Below are 20,984 nucleotides of genomic sequence, written 5' to 3'. Positions count from 1 at the left end.
CTTCATGTTTGTACAAATATACACACACATATAAATGAGTGTCATGCTTGGTAGTATTACTGCACATAGAAACTATGTTCAAAGGACTGGACAAATATTGCACAAAAAGAGAAATATAAATGGATTCAATGTATGAAAAGATGCTTATTCTCATTAGAGAAAAGCAAACTAATACCATGATGAGATACTACTTTTTACATGTCAGATTAGCAAAATTGTGATGTTTGATAACAGTGTCCTGACATCTACCTACATTGTGGTAGAAGTGCACAATGGTGCTAGATCTATCAGGGTAAGCTGACAATACCTGTTAAAATGACCAATAACTCCATCAGAGTGGCATAAAACAATATTATAATTTCAGCATATTTTATAATAGTAAAGACTGGAAATAATCCACTGGTCTATCACAGGGAAGTGAATAACATATCTTATAAAGTGTACAGTCACCAATGAAATACTGTGCAGCTAAGTGTTCTTTTGTATTGACATGAAAATAGCACAAGGATGTGTGATCAAGATATGCAGAATAATATATATTACTACTGTTTGTGTGTTAGAAGGAAGAAAATTAGATCTATTTGCATTTATTTATTTAATTTTTTTTGCATTTATTTATTTTTTATATCTAAATTCGTATTAACCTAAATAAACTGAAAGGATGGACAAGAAAAGTGTAACATGTAAGTTGTGGGGAGTTAGAGACAGTGGTTGGAGCAAGGTTTTGTTTTTCAATTTTTACAGTGTTTTGATTCTGGAACTATGTGAAGGTATAATCCAACACTTTTAGTAAGGTCCTGCCATGCAAAGTTCTTCAACAACACTTTTTTTTTTCTTAAAGTTTTCATTTATTTACATAATCTCTATCCCTGGTGTGGAACTCCAACTCAAGATTCCAAGATCAAGAGTTGCTCACTCCCTTGACCGAGCCAGCCAGCCACCCTTTCAACAACACTGATCAATTTTCCATTTCTTCAATAATCTACATTTTTGTGTAAATGAATAGTGGTCCACATGCAGTATCATTTATTTTACTTTTTTTTTTAGCTTCTTATTAGGCTTTTGACTTAACTGGGGACTGTTGAAAATGGTGCTATGATATTGCCTGTAAATCTTAGTGCATACTTCGAAGTTGTGTGTGAGTGTGTGAGAGGAGGTGTGTTATCTATTATTTAGAGATTAGAGCTGCCAACTGTAGATGCTAATGATGTTGAGGGCTGGCATGTGCCCAGCAAAGTTAACTCATCCCATCCACACAGCTCCAGGAGACCGGGAACACTGTATCTTAATATTGCAAATGGGGAAATTAAGGCATAGAGAGTTCAAATAGCTATAGAACCAAGATTTAAACCCAGGAACTTGGGGTTCAAGTCCAACCATTTAAACCCTCCATCACTCTAGCTTTCCAGTGTTAGTGCAGTTCTCATGGGATTCTTGTGAGATCAAGAAATGTGGTGCCCATGAAACACTGGTATAGTTTTGACCACAGCTGCCAGACGTTTATGTTATACTGTTGCCACTAGAGTGTCTTAAATGAAATGGGTCTGAATCAGCTGACTGTTGAAGGAGAAATAACCTGGGCACCATCACTGGCTGTGGCTCTCAGGTGCCAGTGCCTCAAAGAAGTCATAATAAGGACTATGTCAGGGAAAGAATTAGAAATTTGGAATTGACCATTATTACAACCACTGCTGATTTTGAAAACTCAGTTGTCATGTTGTCCCTTACTTCAGAATCTCAGTTAGACTGCACCAAATGAAAGAACACAGATGCAAAAGTAGACTTTTGATTGTTTTTATTATGCCTATTTTCAAAAATAGTAGAGGTAGCAAAGATGCCAGCTTCCCAATGTGTAAAATAAAAGGATTTGAAGCAATTATTTGGTTAAAGACCCTTTGGAGATGTAGCTGGAAGCTGTGTATTGGTTGAACTCTGAGGTATGGGTACTGAGTGGCTGAGCTGCTGGTGGACATCGAGGAGAGAGCAGCGCTGAAGCCCCTAGGAATGGCCCCCTGGCCCCGCCCCTGAGTCATGGCAGATTTTGTTCTTGCTACAGAGTGAAAGTTTCTGTTTGCCCAGTGATTTGTATACCTATTCTGCAATAATTTCTCAATAGGAAAAGACACATTTGAGCTGAAATAATCCAATCTCAGAGAGAAAGCTGCACTAGATCCTCAGCAGACACTTTTCGCCACAATAGCCAATGGAGAAAAAGGGGACCTTTGGTGTCACCGTGTGTTAGGGAACTCTTCCCATTGCCACAGAATGCTGGTCTCCAAGTAGATAGAAGGTGATCGCGACGGAGTAGGCCAGGCTCTTGAGGAGGAGGAGGAGGTAGATGTAGTAGGCAGAGGTGTTCATGAGCTGCAGCTGCAGGACGTCTAAAAGAAGTCACTTATTAGTTTCACCTGTTCTTTTGAAGACTAGGGCTTATTAGCGGGGGAGGGGCTCACATTATACATTTTTGATGATCTAGATTGAAAGGACCTCTCACATCAGCACAACCCAACAGTAAATGTCTACATCATCAATACTACCACCAGCATCAATACCAAATAACTCAGAATCCAGCTTGCAGGTTGAGTCAATAAACAACCTCTGAGAAGATCATTTAGAACATTCTAAAGTATTAAAAAGTAAGGATATGTCTTAGATAAATGAGTTAGCCTGAAAAAAATTGGTTAAAAATAGCTTTTACCATTTCTTCACCCCCACAACATCTGTAAATAACAACATAGCTAATATGCCTTAACCACTAACTAAATGCCAGGCCTCTAATTTGAGAGGTTTGTAGGCAAAGCTTCAATATTAATTTTACATTTTTAAATTTAATTTCATATATGGCATTTAAATTCACATATGGCATATACTACATGCCAACATATAGTATAACACTCAGCACTTATCCTGTCAAGTGTCCTCCTCAGTGCTCCTCATCCAGTTACCTCATTCCCTTACCCACCTCCCCTTCTGCAACCTTTGTTTCCCAGAGTTAGGAGTCCCTTATGGTTTGTCTCACTCTCTAATTTTTCAACCTTGGAGATTATTATTTTCATTGCTATTTTACAAATAAATTGAGGACAGAGAACTAAGTTGCCTGATGTCATACAATTAGTAAGTACCACAAGCAAGATTTTAATCCCAGCACATAATGTTCAAGAACACATTCTTACTTACTCTGTATTTCTGTATGTCCACGTGTAATAAATACCCCCGACAACAAAGAGTTAAGCATCAATATAAAGATGGATTGCTAATTTAGAAGCATCTTAGCTATTACACCTTATACATTGCTGAGATTCCTTTTAGGGGAACAATCAATGGAAATGTGGTTGTGCTGCAGTAGAGTAGGTAGGAGGTTTCAGTAAGAGGGTTAGTTGTGATGAATACTAGGTGATGTATGGAAGTGATAAAGCTCTATATTTTAAACCTTAAATTAATACTACGCTGTATAACTGGAATTTAAATTAAAAGTTTAAAAAATAATAAAATAAAGTGCAAGAATGGTGCTAATCCAAATTCTCTGCAACTTGAGAAGGTCATTCCTTTGTCTTTACTGAATACCTTAATTGTAGCTATGATGTTATAGGATAATTTATTATCCTATATCCTATCCATTTACTATCCTTTGAGGTTTTGCCGGAAAAATATGATACCAAGAAATAATGCCAGAGATGTTGGGCCAGATTAGCTACTCAATGAGCCACCAGGCTGAGTCTGTTCCTGTGGAATATTGTTTTACATGTTTATCTCCAAATATTCAGAATTCCAGAATCATTAGCCCTTCATGGAAAAGGACCTCTAGTGGTGTTGTACTCATAATTTCTTGTCGTTGGTCAAATAATATGTTAGCTAAGGTTTAGAGGCCCCTTGATATTGGACATGGAGAGCAGATAAGCAGGACAAGAGCCAAAGTTCCTTGTGCTTTCTTGGTACATATTTTGGAAGAAAAGGCCAGAAACTAGTACTTACAATGTATCAGCTAAATGATATACCCTATGATAGATGTTCCACATATGTGACATTATATCTTCAATAACTGAGTGAGGTGTTATTCCTATTATTCCTGATTGGCTCAGGAAATGTAACTACTATACTCATATCCACTGCAACTAATAATTAAAAGACTGGGGTTAATGTCCAGTCTATGGCATTTGAAACTGTACTGACCCCTCTCCATATGTGTATCTGTCTCAGTGCCTTGGCTTTGGGATCTCATACTCTATGACAAAAGCTTAGAAGAAGAATAGAAAACTGAGTAAGTGTATGAATTGTTGGCTCAGACAGTCTGGGTTAAAGCTCCAGATCTCACTGTGTGATGTGGTGCAAGGAACTTAACTAATTTTAGCTCACTGTCTTCGTGTGTAAAATAAGAATAAAATCCTTCATAGTGAGTATTAAGAGAATTAAACAAAATGCACTCAGTGCAGCACAATGCCTTTTGTACAAGAACTTCAGTGTCAGTTCATGTTATTAACTACCAGCAAGAATAAAGACTTATTAAAAAGCCTCTAGAAACAACCTGATATCATGTTTTCCTCAATCGGTAGAAACAAAGGCCACAGAAATATATGAAGTCCATTGCTGAAAGAATTCAGAGCACATCACTGAACTCCTAATTTATAGTTCTTTCACACCCAAACCAGCATTTACTTTGCAAAGATGACTCCTGAGAAATGATGAATTGATTTAAAATATGATTCAGTCTATTTTGCAAGATCCAGCCATTCTGATATTTCACCCTGACACCAGGGAAGTTTAAATGTCAAGTTGATCAGGAGAAAAAAATGCTGTAGTGTAACATAAAGGCAAACATAGACAAAAACTTACCATCTTCATATCTCATAGAAGGTTTTGCGGAGGTAATAGCAGTGAGCTCTAAAAGAAATAAGAGCAAGTATGATTCAATGGTTCATATACATTGTTTTTAATATGTCTGTGTTGTGGATAGATGGATAGATAGACAACAGATAGAATTTGTCAACCCAGAGGATAGAGCCTTTACTAATATGAGCCCCATGATTCCAGAAATGATTGGTCTGATCTGTGTAGTTCAGTAGATCAATTCATATATTGTATTTCTGCACATGAAGATGTTGAAGTTCATGAATGATTCATTTTATCTTTTTTTCTCACAACTGAAGGGCAATATCTAAGACTTGTTTTCTGTCTGTGCTCATAGCTCCCAGTCCAGTGCCTGCTGCAAAGAAGGTGTTCTAAAAATACTTATTGAAAGGAAAAATAGCCAGAAACAGTGGATACCGTTCAGTCCTCAGCACCCACTGCTGACATGAAGGATTGCTACCAAAATGAATTCATCCAACCCTGGAATCCACAGTAGAATCTTATAAGTCAGAAGGAGTCTGGATTAGGTAAATTCCCCACCTTAGCAAAAGAAAGCAGCCTGATATTTCCAAATCATGCATGTTCCCAGTATCCTCAGCTCCTGCACATGATTTTCTGGAGTGGTGGTATTTGTAGACATGATAATGATACTAATGATAACCTGTATCTATCGAGTGATTTTCCTGTGCCAGGAACTTTGTGAAAGGTTCACATGTATTACGTCATCTGATCCCCCAATGACATGGATGTAAACTGTATTTTGGAGGACTCCGTGTTAGACTCAAAAAAGTAAAGTTTATAGTGTCTAAGTAACTTATTGGGAGTCTTACCAGTGACCGGCAAAGGCAGCACTCAAAGGACCATTGTGAGGGTTTAGATGAACTAGAGTATGTGGAAAATACCTTGTAAAACAATCCATAGAAATCATACATAATTCCACCGTTGTGGACTCTCAGACATCATCTCTTACAGTTAGTTAATTACTCTTAGCAAATGACCTTTTTATTACAGAAGTTCAGCATTTCATGCACATCTTTCCAGGGATAGAATGATTGGCCAAGAAATAATCATAGTTTTCTGAATATATAAAACTGAGTTGAAGGTTGTATTTCTCTACAGTGTAAAACAAAAACAAAAACAAAAACAAAAGCCCAACATGCATACAAAGACAAGAATCCTTAAAAAGATCATTGACTGTTGGATGGAGGAAGAAAGTCTCAACTGGTTTTGATTTATCTTTTCTCTGCTCAATGTGTCCTTGTCCATACAGATATGGTTCTGTTGTGCACATTATTCACTCCACACAATCTTATTTTGGTACACTCTTAAAAAAATAAATCTGAGCTATAGGCTTTGGGGTAAATCCAAAAAATAAAAATGTTCATCTAGTCAGGTTTAGATGTTAAAATATCTTCAGGAATTGACTTTTAAGTGTCTTAAAAGTCTCTTTCTTTTTCATACAGTGGCTTTGCTCATTAAAAGGGAAATAAACATCCATCACCATGCATTGATCGACTGAAAAACATTAAGGTAGCAATCTCTCAAATAAAAATCTGTGTGGTGTAGGCTAAGTTCTCTTTCTCAATTAAGTTTGCTTAAAACTTGGATCAGATTAGTTTTCTCTCTTTGAGATCACTTCATGGATTTGGGCTTCCATGTACTATATATTTTTAGCTTTCATCAAAAGCAAAAAGAACAAACAAAAAACTTACAAGAAAGAGCATTAGAAGTTTGCTGACGAAAGGCATTAACAGAAATGCCCTCATTAACTTTGTTCCTATGAGAAGATCTTGGAAGATATTCCTTCTAGGAATTAATTCTCAGGTAAAATACATCATATATAAGAATTTCTCCCTTTTCTCTAATCACCATGGAATTTACTATAGTATATTTTTACTTTCATCACTATAACAATCAATCCCTAAAGGACTACAGCCCAGTGGTTACATTAAACTTGTGCTTTGCTCATTTGTCTCCTGTTTCTTAGCTATAGAAATAAAAAAAAAATTAGGGTTGTTTGTAAACTCAGTTTTATTTAGGATAGGATATACATTAATACATTAAACAAAAGAATGAATGTATCTGTGTCATGTTTTCAAAACCAAACATTTTCACTGACACTGCACTTTCTATTCATCACATGCCAGACAAAGCAAAGATAAGTGTTCCACTCTAATTTGATCATTGGAAAAATGAAGGATCCAAGAAGATAAAGATTTAGTTTAGCAATTCATAGTGGTACACAGCAAAGGTCTTTGCATGTTTTGTTAAGTGTTTGTTTCCCACTGGTTCCCAAGGGCTTGTGAAACACAGGGAAAAGCTCTAACTGGTTCCTTCTTATGGGCCCTCTGGGGCTTTGGTCTTTGATGTTCCTGCTCAGGACTTGACTTTTCAGTCTAGAGGTTACTAGATCACAGCGAGACCAGGGCACATCCATCTGCCCACACTGTGGAAATATATCCAGTATCTGCACCAATGAGATTAGTTTGGGTCACAATGCCTGAATCACAAGTGACCCTGAGTGATTAGGAAAAGTGTATTCTCTCTACTGTAGTGATCCTCCTTGGGAGAGTAGTTCATCCTGCATCCCTTCCAGGCCTGGCACATGCTAGAACTGCAAGAAATGTTTGCTGAGCAGCATTTACCAATGGTAAAGAATATATTCATGTGTAGAATGGATGAATGTTTGTACATGTTAGCTTCACCCAATCTTTACTTACCAAATTTCACCTTAGGGTGGTATATAAAATTCAAATCTGAGAAATACAAGACTGTACTAACACCTCAGCAACCATATTATTGTAGCCTATATCTCATTGTTAATGAGTTATATTTTGAGTACAGCAAAATTAAAGTGAGAAGCACCTTGACTACTGAGTAGAACATCCCTGAAAGATGTATAATTGTCCTTATTTCCTGATCAAGTGAGATAATTAAAGATGGTTCTCTTCTAGAGCATCTCTTGTGTGTGATGTTGCTAGGTGCTTTCATGTGTATTATTTCGTTTAATTCATACAATAACTTTAAAAACATCATTGTGATGACTTTCATGTTTTGGATGATGAAACTGAGGCTGAGAAAGGCTAAGGAAATTAGTCTTTTTCTTTTTCTCTGTATTTTCCAAAGCCCATCCTACTTTGATTCTTTGGGGGAAATAACAGAACATCTATGCTACCATTAAACATAAAAACATTAAAGAAAAGTTTCAATTTTTTTTCATTAATATCTGACAGAAAAGGTGGGATATTTCCTTTGGAAAAAGAGTATGGAAGGTTGTGTTTATATATACATATACATACCTTTTTTCTGTGAAGGAAATAGAATCTCTTGTTCAACTCCTCCTTTATTCCTCTCATGTTTGATGATACATTTGTATTCTTTATTCACTGACACTCCAGTCACGGTCAGCCAGCTGAATTTCATGTATGTGTCATAAGTCTTTATGGTATCTCCCTGCTGGGATTTCAGAACTGTTTTGTCATTCTTTTCTTTCCAGTCTATCTTGATAACATCAGGGAAAAAATTCTCAAGAAGACAAAGATATGTTCCAGCATTGTGGAGTGTTGTTTCAGCAATTGAGGGAAGAAAAATTGTAGGCTTGGGGGAAGTGCCTACATTAAGGTTTCTATCTGTGGAGAGGTGTAACAGCAATTAAAACATTATTAGAGCAACACAAACATTATGTGGTTTGGAACCACCAAGCACAAGAGGAAATTTGCCCTAGAATTAGTGCTTACATCTTTCATCCACAATGGGATAGGAGATACTAATTGTTCTTATTTTCAATGGGAAAACAGGTTCAAGAAGTCATGTAACTTGTCCAGTAGCAGAGTATGGATTGAAATGTGAGATTTTTTGGAAACAATACACACTCACTTTTTGAATGGGAATCTACTTCCATGTGTACTTGACACTCTATCAAGTTGACCTTTAAATATTCAAATATGGATCCCATGCACACTGCTGAAGTGATGGAGGTCTCCTACTTGATTTCTGTTTTCAAAACATTTCAATCTCATATCTGAACCACTTGAGGATTTTGAGTAGATTAATGTTTAAAGCTGCACCTCCCAATTATTTACAGTGCCTCATATTTAGAAGCAAAGGAGCAGTATTTCCAAAACTACTATTAGAAAACTTATTCTTTTCAGAAATACTTCTATATTAACCTTGTTAAGTAAGGACACATATCAGAATATTGTTTTGCTTTGGAAAATGTTCACTGAAAGCAAATTTTATATTGAAATATCATTTGAAACTTATGTGTGACTAAGAAGACACCAAATTTGACTCTGAGTCTCCCTTTAAAGTTGAATCTGCCCTTGACAGCTGATAAACGTTTTTTTAGAATGCCACAGTATCTGTGATTTCTCCTGCTGAATATAATACATATATAACTGGTGTAATATTAGGTGTATGGTTGTAGAGTTTGTTGCAGACATAATGTCAAAATATATAACAAAATATCATTAGTTTTAAAGGACATGTCACTTGAACACTGGTATGTTACTTGATTCTACATTTACTATTAATGATTAAAATAAATGTTAGAACCCTTCTAAAATTTATTTCCACCTGAAACCCAAGTGTTTTACTAATATTCTCTTTGGGCTAGTTTGGAGTTAGTTTAGTATCAATGGGAAATTTCCTTAGAAAAGAGGAGCTAAATTTCTCGTTTGGCAAGAAAAGGAAAAAATTATTTTGGGGGGTGGCTTGTGACACTCTCTAATATATATATATATATATTAGGAAAAAAATCTTGAGAATTTCTCCCTGTGTAGCAAAGCTCCTGATCAGTAAACAAATGTTGAAATTTATTCATTCTATAAACAGAATTAGGCCATAAGGTACCTATTTTAAGTTTATACATCTTGCTTGGATTGCAAATAGTATTTTATTGATTATAATAGTAAGATACTGTATATTTCTCCAACCATATACTTTATTTTTAATGTAAAAAGCGTGTTAGATAAAGGAGATTAGTTTTTCAATTGTGCATGATATTCACATAATGTTAGCCTCTACTCAACATATTAAATAATCTAATTTTCATATTAGAAACCTTGGTGTGTTTTTTTTAATAGGAATAGTTCTGATTCATTATTGTAAAGAAATTGAAAATCAAATGATGAAATCAAAAAGTTTCTGGACGGTAACACATTGATTTTACATCCTGTTACTTTTCTTTAGTTAGATTCTTGATATTTTATTCTTTCCAGGATAAAATGAATCTTGAACTTCCACAATTTTCTCAATGGAATATTAGCTGAGCATTAAAATAGTGCACTTTATTATATATGGTTAGTGGTATATTTTGGATAGTAATATGACATGGTTTTTCTTTCAACATACTTTTTTAAACTTATTAACAGTTATTTTTATGGCCAAAATAATTTTTATGATGCATAAATTAGAAACTAGATTCCAAGATAAATAAACCTGTCCAATATATTTATACACATTCATTTGCATAATCACAAAGTACATTGGAATTAAATTGTCTGAGTTATTTATATTTTATTAAGATGTACCAGTGTGAATTCTATTTAAGTTTACCAAATATCAACTACATTTTCAAGTGCAAGTGTGATATTTCAAACCTCCATATTAATGTTTATTTAATTGTTCTCTATTTTTCTGTTATTTTTCTTTTATTAAGTAAATAATTAGAGCAGTTTCATATTTAAATATATATTTCAAATTTATGACATTCCTAAATTTATTTAAAGTTCTAACTATAGTTAAAAAGTTTAAACTTTTTCTGATAACTATGAGCATGAGGGCCAGACTTGTTGATGTCTAACCATGTCTGCTGGAGGTCACCATCTGTGAATACATTAAAAGTCATGGTGCCCATGGTAATGATGCAGTGGTAGCATGAAATGCACTGTTTAAAGACCATTTCTTCCATTTTATAAAATGGCCGTGGAAGCCAATGCCCACTGTTTCACTTCACATTTCCCCCTAAGAGACTCATACATTGAAGTCTTTTTCTAATTTTTTTGGTGGGAAAGACATAACAAATTTGAATATTTGGTGTGCTTCATTTTCTCAGATAATATAAAGTATGTACTCCACCACATACCTCCTATCTTTGAACATAAAATTTTATCCTGTGTTTCTTGCTAGATAATCACAGGTCTTTTTTCATCTGATTTCCTTAGTGCTTTTGATCTTCTATTTTCATTTTATTGTCTAACTCTACTTGTGTATTTCATTTTAACTCTTCTCAAATAGATTTTGGAAGTAGTTTAAATAAATGAGAAATAGTTTGTGCATTAGAGCTTGTTTCTTTTTCTGCCCCAGAGCTTGGTGGTTTAAAGTCTATTTGAAAAATAGGAGATGTTTGCAAATTCCACACTGCAATATAGATGCAAAACATACAGAATTCAACACACTGAAATGCCAGGGCATAAGGCAAGTCTTTTGTTCCCCCAATTATCCTTCAACAGGGTTGCCTTATGTTTCCTTGGGCAATCTCTCACTTTAAAGAGGCACTTCTAATGCTCAACTTTGATCAAACAATACTACTTGACAAGATAACAACCTGAAAAATCTCAATGCTAGTTTTAGAGGTTGTTCTACTAAAGGACGATAAGGAAGTTTAATATGGATTTGGTAAATATTACTTGGAACAAAAGTCTCTACACATTATGCTTGCATTGCAAAATATACAATACCGGAGTAAATGAAAAAATATTTTTCAAAAAAATTTTAAGTGGGTAATTTTATATTCAAATAGTGTATCTGGTGACCTTATCGTAATGTGATCCAAAAACAGACACTCAGACTCTGAGACAACTCAGAAATGTGTTCTAAAGTAGATGTTTTAGATGCGTGTGGAGAGCCTGAACAAAAGTTTTTAATGGAATTTAGTGAAAACAAAACAAAAGTAGCATTTCTCAACTGATGTTTGCATTGATATAATTTTTAACTTTGTAGGTTAATTCAATTAAGATATTAAATATGTGAGTGAATATTTGACTTTTATCCATATGACTATAAGTTTATATATTCAGGCTGTAAAACCTCTTCCTTTTTTCCTTTATATCTGGACATTTCCACTGAAAAATGAGAGACCACCTTATACTCAGGGTAACAATATTTGAGACAATACTTATTATATTCTCATCATTTTAAAATTTTTTTCTAATATTTATTTATTTATTTATTTATTTATTTATTTATTTATTTATTTAGGAGACAGAAGTAGAGTGCTTGAGCGGGGAAGAAAGAGGGAGATAAGCAGACTCTCGCTGAGTGTGAAGCCAACCATGGGGCTTGACCTGTGGCTGGACAGGCGGCTTGATGCAGGGCTTGATCCTATGACCCTGAGACCATGACCCAAACTGAAATCAAGAGTCAAGAGTCAGATGCTCAACCAACTGAGCCACCCAGGCACCCCTACACTCTCATCATTTTTAGAAGCAGGTGACAATGAATATTAGAAATTGAAGTATTCAAAAAAAAAAAAAGAAATTGAAGTATTCCACAAATTAGACCATTTGTTCTAAAGTGACCTGTAATAAATATATTTTTCTGTACTCTTGCTTTCATAAAAATTTCCAGTGGTGTTCATTTGAATTCTGGAGAATAGACATTATTTATCACTGATCATGTCCTGTTTTTTATGATAGCTATTTCTATATTTAATTTCATATACTCCTATCACCATTCACTTTAGATTATTGTTATATTGATAAATGAATAGATGGAAAGCCAAAATGTTAACAATAACAGTGTCACTATAAAATTTTAATTTTTCTTTATTTTTTCCCTTTTCCAATTTTTCCATAATAAGCGTATATTATTTTAATAATTTTAAGAAAGCAATAGCCAGTTAATCAAAATTTATTTACTAAAGGATGATTATACAGAAAGTGATAGATATAGATTCACAGTCCATATTTTTCTCTGCACCATACTGTCCTCGAAAACATCTTTTGAGGTCCTCATGAATTATAACTGTGCCACCATTATTAAACTTGATTGCTAGAATTTACATTGACTATGTAGTCAGTTGGAAAAAAGAGCAACAGAAACTTCCTTTTCAATTTGTGTATTCATGTGTGCCCCTGATCACAACTAGTAAGGAAAACTAAATATATGTCTTTCATTTTTTCAGTGTTTTATTGCCTTTATGAAGATTCTTTGAAAACTTTTGACTAGACCTAGTACTCTAGAAACATCCTTCTAAGATGTTAACCTTCATGCAGGAAAAATTTCATCTTTAAAGCTAATGAAGATAAAGACTCCTAACTCTGGGAAACGACCTAGGGGTGGTGGAAGGGGAGGAGGGTGGGGGGTGGGGGTGAATGGGTGACGGGCACTGAAGGGGGCACTTGATGGGATGAGCACTGGGTGTTATTCTGTATGTTGGGAAATTGAACACCAATAAAAATTTATTATTTTAAAAAAAGCTAATGAAGAATGAACCAATTTACTAGACTGAGATTAAGGGGGAAAAAAACCCTAGCATATTCTTGAATATGTTGCATAGTTAAATATTTTGATAGTTGATAGTAATCATCCTCTGACTGAATGAAAGTTTAATAATTTTTGTTCATTCTTTTCCATTGGTTATTTTTCGAATCACATGAATAACATATACAATCTTCTTTACAAAACTTTCAATGCAGAAATCCCAAGCACACCTAACATTTCCTCCTTTTAGGGACCTGCAGTTGCTCTAGCTAGTTAGCTCCTTGTTAATTAATGTCCTCCAAGCTTGCTCAGGCAGCAACTACCTCCAAGAACTGGGACAAAGTCACCAACTTCTCCAAGGATCATGCTACTACCTGTGACCAAACTGGAATCAAATCCTAGAATTCTGAGCCAGCACCAGCACCTAGCCTGCAGCCCCTGTATTATTTGCCTCCCCTCCCTACCTTATAGGGAAGAATGTAAAGAAAATTTACCTGTAACCCTGAGCTGTGTGTCAGGACCCATCACTTTGTTGCTGTTCCAGCCATACCCACTCACTGTCTAAAAGGCTTTTCCAAAAAACTCCCTTTGTGCCTCTTTTAAAATTGTGCCCACGTTTTTTCAACATTTATATAAATTTATAAAAAAGGACTCTGCTAAGGTTTTTTTTTTTTTTTTTTTGAGAGAGAGAGAGAGAAAGTGAGAGAGTGAGAGCAGGGAGTTGGAGCAGAGGGACAGGGAGAGAGGCATGACCAACAGGCAAGGAAATAAATTGTCTCAAGACCCTGAGATCATGACCTGAGACCACATCAAGAGTTGGACACTTAACCGACTGAGCCACTGAGGACCCCCAAATTCTGCTAATTTTAAACAACGATGAAGCTCAAGCAAAACCACATTAGATATGAATTGATGAACTGACCCCTCTCTCCCTGGGCATCTTGGTTCCATCTTTCTCATTTTACTCACAACGGTTGGAGAGTCTGAATTTCTGACTATTTTCCTGAACGTTTAATCTCTTCCCTTAAAGGGTTTTCTTCTATAATATCAGTTCTTTTTCTAGAATATAATTTATAGTTATTATTTATTTAATTTTCAAAGAAGAAAAAATAGAAATAATGTATTTGAGTATTTAATAAATTAATATTCAATATTTTTACAGGATTATTTTATCTCTATGTATTGAGGGGTGGATATCTGGTTTGATTGTAAAGTGAGTTTCCAGAATCTAATCTCCAATGATACAAGACCTGATGAGTTGTTACAGAGTCTGAAATAATGATGATCTCTTTTAACCTATTTAATCCTGAAAGACTGTTCCTTTGAACCTGAAATTGCCGTAACAGTTTCCAGGGTATTGATTCCAGGGTAAAATTCCGAGCTGCCCATCAGAGGATCCTATTTGATTTGGTCTTTCTGAAGTTGTTTTAGCATGAGTGCAAAGGCAACTTTGAGTTATGTAGCTGAGTCCTGCATGCAGTGCAACTGCTCCCATCCTTTTGCCAGCTTCAATATTTCCAGTCAGTTTGATGCCAATACAGAAAGAAGACTGAATGCATTGGTGTCAGAAGGATTTGTCCTTTAGAAATACCCTAAGAATTATGTTGAGTGAAATAAGTCAATTGGAAAAGGACAAACATTATATGGTCTCATTCATTTGGAGAATATAAAAATTAATGAAAGGGAATAAAGGGAAAGGAGAGAAAATGAGTAGAAATATCAGTGAGGGTGACAAAACATGAGAGACACCTAACTCTGGGAAATGAACAAGGGGTAGTGGAAGGGGAAGTGGGCGGGGGGCTGAGGTGACTGGGTGACGAGCACTGAGGGGGGCACTTGGTGGGATGAGCACTGGGTGTTATGTTATATGTTGGCCAATTGAACTCCAATAAAAAAATTAAAAAAAGAAATTTTAATAAATGCATATTCAACATGACTTGCTTGATCTTTTGTGGAGAAGAGAAGCAATTTTAATGCCATGATTAGAAGTAGAAGCATTCTTTTCCACATGAATAGTAATACAAATTATGAGCTATTACTAGTTAAGCATTCAGGTGAAGAGTCTACTTAAAATGTCAGGCTACACAATCAGAATATAAAAATATGGCCTAGGGCACGTGGGTGGCTCAATCGGTTAAGTATCCCACTCTTGGTTTCTGCTCAGGTCATGATCTCCTGGTCCTAGGATGGAGTCTCATGTTGGGCTCGCACTCAGTATGGAGTCTGCTTCAGATTCTTTCTCCTCTCCCTCTCCCTCCCCTCTGCTACTTACTAAATGATGTGCACTCTCTCTCCCTCTTTCTTAAAATCTTAAAAAAAAAATACGGCCTAATGTTTCTCATAACACATAATGGTTGAGGCCATGCTTTTTGGAGTGGGCAAGTCTCTCTTGGATCCCAGTCTTTGCCAGAGTAACCAGCCATGACTTTAGGCAAATAAATGAAATTCTCCAAACCTCAGTTTGCCTATCTGTGAAACGGATCAAGAGGATTTTTTGTATAGGGCAGTTGAATGAAATAATGCACTAGACTAGTCAGCATGGTATCTGGCCCTTAACAAATCTTACCTATTATTATTATTCCCTCTACTGGTATGATTTCAGGCCATTTTATCAAATTCTTCCAACAAATATATGAATTTTATGAGCAATAGGTGTTACATAAATGAAGAAAGCAAAAGAGCTCATGAATCTAAGATGTTCTGTGTCTCTGGCAGCCACAAGCCGAAAAATTTGGGGCCCAATGACCAAAATCTAGAGTACGTGTCCTCCAGTCTAGAAGTTTTTTGAGTGTTGGGACTGTCTTCTTCACCCTTTTATCTCTATTGTCCATCACAGAAACTGTCTTCAATAAATATTTGCTAAGACAATAAATGAGCAGATGAAAATGTAAAAGCATCAAGACTCTTTTCATGGATTCTGTAGCTGAAATGGTTTACTGAGCTCACAAATTCCATTAAAATGGATGATCTCTAGGCAATATCGCAAGAATAATAATAGCCCAAATTTTGACTAGTCTCAGCCTCCCCTCTAAGATGCTATAGTAATAAGAATAAGTGGGATTTATTGATATTCTATAGTCATTTACTGTAGGAGTTAATTTTTTTGCACTGCACTTAAAAAGAGATCAAAGCAGTCATACCGATTTTGCAGGTTATTAGAGAAAGAAGCACTACTCATTAAGAAAGGGGCAGTATTAATACTAGAGGGAGTTAAAGTGTTTCTCACGTAAGTGACTGTCTACAAGAAAAGCATGTTGAACCAATAACTCACAGTAATGGTTAGTAGACACAGTTCTCAAAATATCTTAATTTCAATCCTGAATATATTTTACAGTGCAGGTATTTTCTAAAAGTAGAATTTTAATCTGCTTGCAAACACGGAAGTAAATAAACCATTTGCAAAGTAGTTGTGTTTCCATATAGAGGGCCCAGTGGCTGCAAAATTACTGTCCATATGATGAGGTGATCCTACATTGTTCTTTCTAAAAAGCTTCGGTCACAGGGTTTAAATAAAACAAAGTTACTTACCTGAGGGTGTTACTATGAGCTTAGTTCCTTCTCCAAATATCTTGATCCAGCCTGAGTTATCACACTGGTTGGAGGTTCTACAAAAATGTCAGCCTTCTCCTGAGCTTCATGGCATGACCAGTAGGTAGAAAAAAAAAACCTCGCAATTTGATCTGGGTTCCCTTGGAAATCCTTGAATATAGGCTTCATAGTATCTGACATTTTATAAATTTTTCTGTGAAGTGCTGATAGGAAACAGAAACAATAAGAGCAAAAGAAAAAAGATGAAGAGATTGGGGGTAACTGATCAACCAACTACTTATCTACATTACCAGGAAAAGTATTCAGTCAATTAAGAGATTTTGATTTCCAGGTGTTCAAGTGTGTGAAACTGCTCAGAGGTTGCATCAAAGGAAAAAGCCCTTCTGTTCTCACAAACACCGGACCTGCTCTGTTAGTAATTTGGGATTGTATTTTTAAAGGAGGAAACCTTCAGTAACCAAAAATACAAATATGCCAACAGAAATATACTTAAGAAATGTGAACAGTGTTCTCCATTTTTAAAATCGGCTACTTTTACGACTTGGCAACATGATTCTTTACCACACAAGGCAAAACGAGAAACTAATTTGTGTAGCAACATTATTGTTCCTGGAATAAAAAAGAAATTTGTAGAAATCTATCTCCCTTGAGATAATAGATTCCTATTTAAACCAAAATTTCAAAACAAAATCCATTTCTCTGAAATGTTGAAAGAAAAAACTTCTTGGAAGCTATTCTATGTTCTTCAGAAATGCATGTGCAGCTCTACTTCTGAGGTTAACTAGTTTTGGACAAGGCATTTGCCATCCTTCAGTCCCCATGTCCTCATTTGTTGTGTGGGCATTGGGCTATGTAAGTCCAAAGGGCTCTTCCTGTTCCAAGACTTTATGAACCTTTGATTAAGAGAGCAGAAAAAGGTCTGCTTTGATTGCTTAAGTGAGAAAGGAGTTCAGGTTTTCTTACAAGTCCCTTCTGACTTTGTGATATTGTGAGATCTCAGCAGGCACAACAGCAGGTGGTTTCATTGGACATGAGGATTTCAATGATTATCAGGTACAAGATTCTGTTGTCTTTCTTATCAGTGTCCAAGCCAGAATTGCGCTAGTCATACAGGGAATATTGGTTGGGCTATATAGGATTTATTTCAGGGGCTCTCCTTCTTTTGGTGGGTACAGTGGCCTTCTCCAGGAAAACCTCAGACTGCTTGCAACAGTGCAACAGTATGTGCACTGTACGTGCACTGTTGTGTCTGATGTTGGGGTAAAAGAGAGTTGATTCTGAGAGGTTCTCATTTTGGTGTTTCCATCTGAAAAGCAAGAGAGGAAATTCAAAGGCACTTGAAGAAGTTAACAGTGAAAAAGCATAAAAAAGGTATAGTCAACCTGCAAATCCAAGGCAAAGGCACATAAGTTCATGGGGATGGCATTTCCAGTGACTAATCAGAATGGAATCCAAGATGGGGCATGAGGCAGTGGCAGCCCCTTTTCTTTAGAGGCAGGGACTGAGGAGGAAGATTGCTTTAGAACCAATGAAAGACCTTCTCACTTTCTGTCTCAGTGTTATTATGTTCGTGGTTAAAAAAAACAAAACAAAACTATCAGATGTCATAAGACCTCATCTAAATCCCCTGTTATAATAATTCATTGTTATCTTACCCTTTGGAGCAACACCCTCAAGTTTTCCCTTAGGTTTTGCTCCAAACACACCTATCCTTGAGCTCTTTTTCACACTGAGTTATAGATTTTCCACCATACGTTTGGAGAGTGTAGGAAGCTATATGGCTGTTGTGAGAATTGGAAGAAATTCTTATTACTTTATATAGTAACAAGTGAGACAATAATTCCACAATTTTATTCAGAAATACGTACATTCTATACATCAGTAATTTGCAGAAAGTTCCCAAGGTTTGGTGAATATTAACAATTATTGTAGTTGTTGCTTTAGATGCTAGAATGTTTCCTGTGCTCTGATGTGAATGAAAGAAAATTCTTGGAGGTAAAATATCCTTTGATTTATTATCCTCAATTATTTTCCCATTCACAATTCTTAGCTTTTCGAAATAAAGGAAATTTTGCTATTGTTTGGAGAACAATGTAAAATGTGACTTTTAAATGCTACAGTTAGTTTTGATGGCTCAGTGAAACAATTAGTTGTAATGGGAAAGAACTCCATGATATGTTGACCCTGTGCTAGATCTGTCCTGTATGGAACCTCTTTAATCCCCAGCAACCCTATGAGAAAGATTTAGTAACTTTTCTGAATTATGCTCTCAGTTAAGTGCTGAGCAGATATTCAAATCCAGGTCCATGTTACTCCAAAGACTATCATCTATCTATCATCTATCTATCTATCTATCTATCTATCTATCTATCTATCTATCATCTATCTATCTATCATCTATCTATCTATCTATCTATCTATCTATCTATCTATCATCTATCTATTATCTATCTATCTATCTATCTATCTATCTATCTATCTATCTCTCATCTATCTATTTATCATCTATCTTTCCTTCCTTCCTTCCTTCCTTCCTTCCTTCCTTCCTTCCTTCCTTCCAAGTCAGCACACCATTTTGCATGCTGGATTTGACTTTCCTTCTCAGAAACTTTTCATAAATGGAGAAGTAGGACACTAACTAGGATACCAGTTAAGTCACTAACAAAAGCCAGCCTAGACCCCAGAGAGGTAGATAATAAAGTGACCTACTGAAAGAAACAACACAGATTGCATCCTTGGACTCCTAGCTCAGACCTTCCCGAGGACACAAATGCAGGAGAAAGCCCTGTATAGATAGTAGCCAGGTCCCTCTGGAAGGTAGAAAGGAGCATGTAAGTGTTTGCAGGGGTGTGGAGTTGTGGGAGGGTTTTTGTTCAGTGGCAGTGGAGCATTTCCATATGGTGTATCCCAGCAGGCACAGTAATACAGCCCAGCATCTGCCTCATTAACTCGGTGTATCCTGAGACTCGCAGGCAAATCCTGCTTCCATTTCCTGGCTTCATATCTTTCCTCACTAACACCTTGTTCGTGGACCACATTTTCATTCGAGGAAATATACAGAATTCGTTGTAGAGGCTGGTCTGGCTTCTGTCGGTACCAGTGTATATATACATTCTTCTTAAAGGCACCTGTTTTTATTTGGCATTCTAAAAATGCTGTGTTGCCTTGCTTCTTGATAACGGATGGCATGAGTTGGGTTATTAAAGTGTCTGCCTTGGTGTCTGAAAGAAAAAGAAAAGCATCAGCAAAATTTTGACATTTATTTTAAATAGTGTTCATTGTTCTCTATTGATGAAAAGCTTGGGGTCTGAGGTTCACATGTTCTTCCTGAAGAATTCAAGGTCATGGTGTAATTTATCAGCCTAAGGTGAATGGCCATGTGGGCTTTTTTCTGCCCTTATGGGCTGACTTGATTGCCCATTCTTTCTGCCAGCTTTCTTCACGAAATGAAATCCCCCATGGGTAAAGCCACTTACAGCTCCACAGGGATGTCACAAGGATAACGTGTGTTAGGAGCAGCATCCTACCAGCTCTTGTCAGAGGTGACTGAACACCGGGCTGATCTCTGAGCAAATCTGAGGGCTGGTTTAGTAAGAGGAAGTGGTGCTCTGAACACACAGCAAAGACTCATAGACTGCAGAGAAGGGGCCCACAGCATTTACCCTAAAACATCCTGCAACACAGGGCTCTAAGTCAGTTTATCAGCAGATTTCTCACATCATTATGTGGTTGTTACCATCCAATGATATTAGTGTAAAGAAGCCATTTCTTATTAAAGGACTGTTCCTTTATTGGTTCAAATCAGAGTGGGAGAAGGGAGGAGGAGAGTTCTGATTTTCTGTCTCTCTTTCTCTGTCCCCTCCATCCCGCCTCTCTGTCTCTGTCTCTGTCTCTGTCTCTCTCTCTCTCTCTCATGTCTTTCCATTGCAGTTTGTGTAATTTCTAGTGGCCTGTCTTTGTGCCAATTCTTTATATCTCTTAAATACACTGGTGAGCCATTCATTGCATTCTTCATTTCTGTTAAGTACTTTTGGTTTCTTGCATTTCCTTTGGTTCTCGAAATCTCTCTGCTAAAATTATCTGTCTGATCTTGCATATTGTTTACCTTTTCTATTAGATTAGAGTCTCTAACATGTTAATCATAGTTATATTAAATTCCCTGATAG

At 36.1% G+C, this 20,984-nt stretch overlaps 1 pseudogene and 1 gene segment (V, D, J or C); both read right to left on the bottom strand.

Moving 5' to 3' along the window:
* Positions 1–1,788: 1,788 nt before the first annotated feature.
* Positions 1,789–16,876, bottom strand: LOC112661367 (T-cell receptor gamma chain C region DFL12-like; annotated as a pseudogene).
* A 2,690-nt stretch (positions 16,877–19,566) lies between these two features.
* On the bottom strand, positions 19,567–20,475 carry LOC125752969 (probable non-functional T cell receptor gamma variable 10). The segment is given in 2 exon segments: positions 19,567–20,039; positions 20,295–20,475. Coding segments are annotated over 2 exon segments (519 nt in total).
* Between the last annotated feature and the right edge of the window lie 509 nt (positions 20,476–20,984).

The sequence above is a fragment of the Canis lupus genome, chromosome 18 (genome assembly GCF_003254725.2).
Source record: "Canis lupus dingo isolate Sandy chromosome 18, ASM325472v2, whole genome shotgun sequence".
NCBI classification, from domain to species: domain Eukaryota; kingdom Metazoa; phylum Chordata; class Mammalia; order Carnivora; family Canidae; genus Canis; species Canis lupus.
Note: the sequence above shows the minus strand (reverse complement) of the source record. Positions and strands in the feature narration are given on the sequence as shown.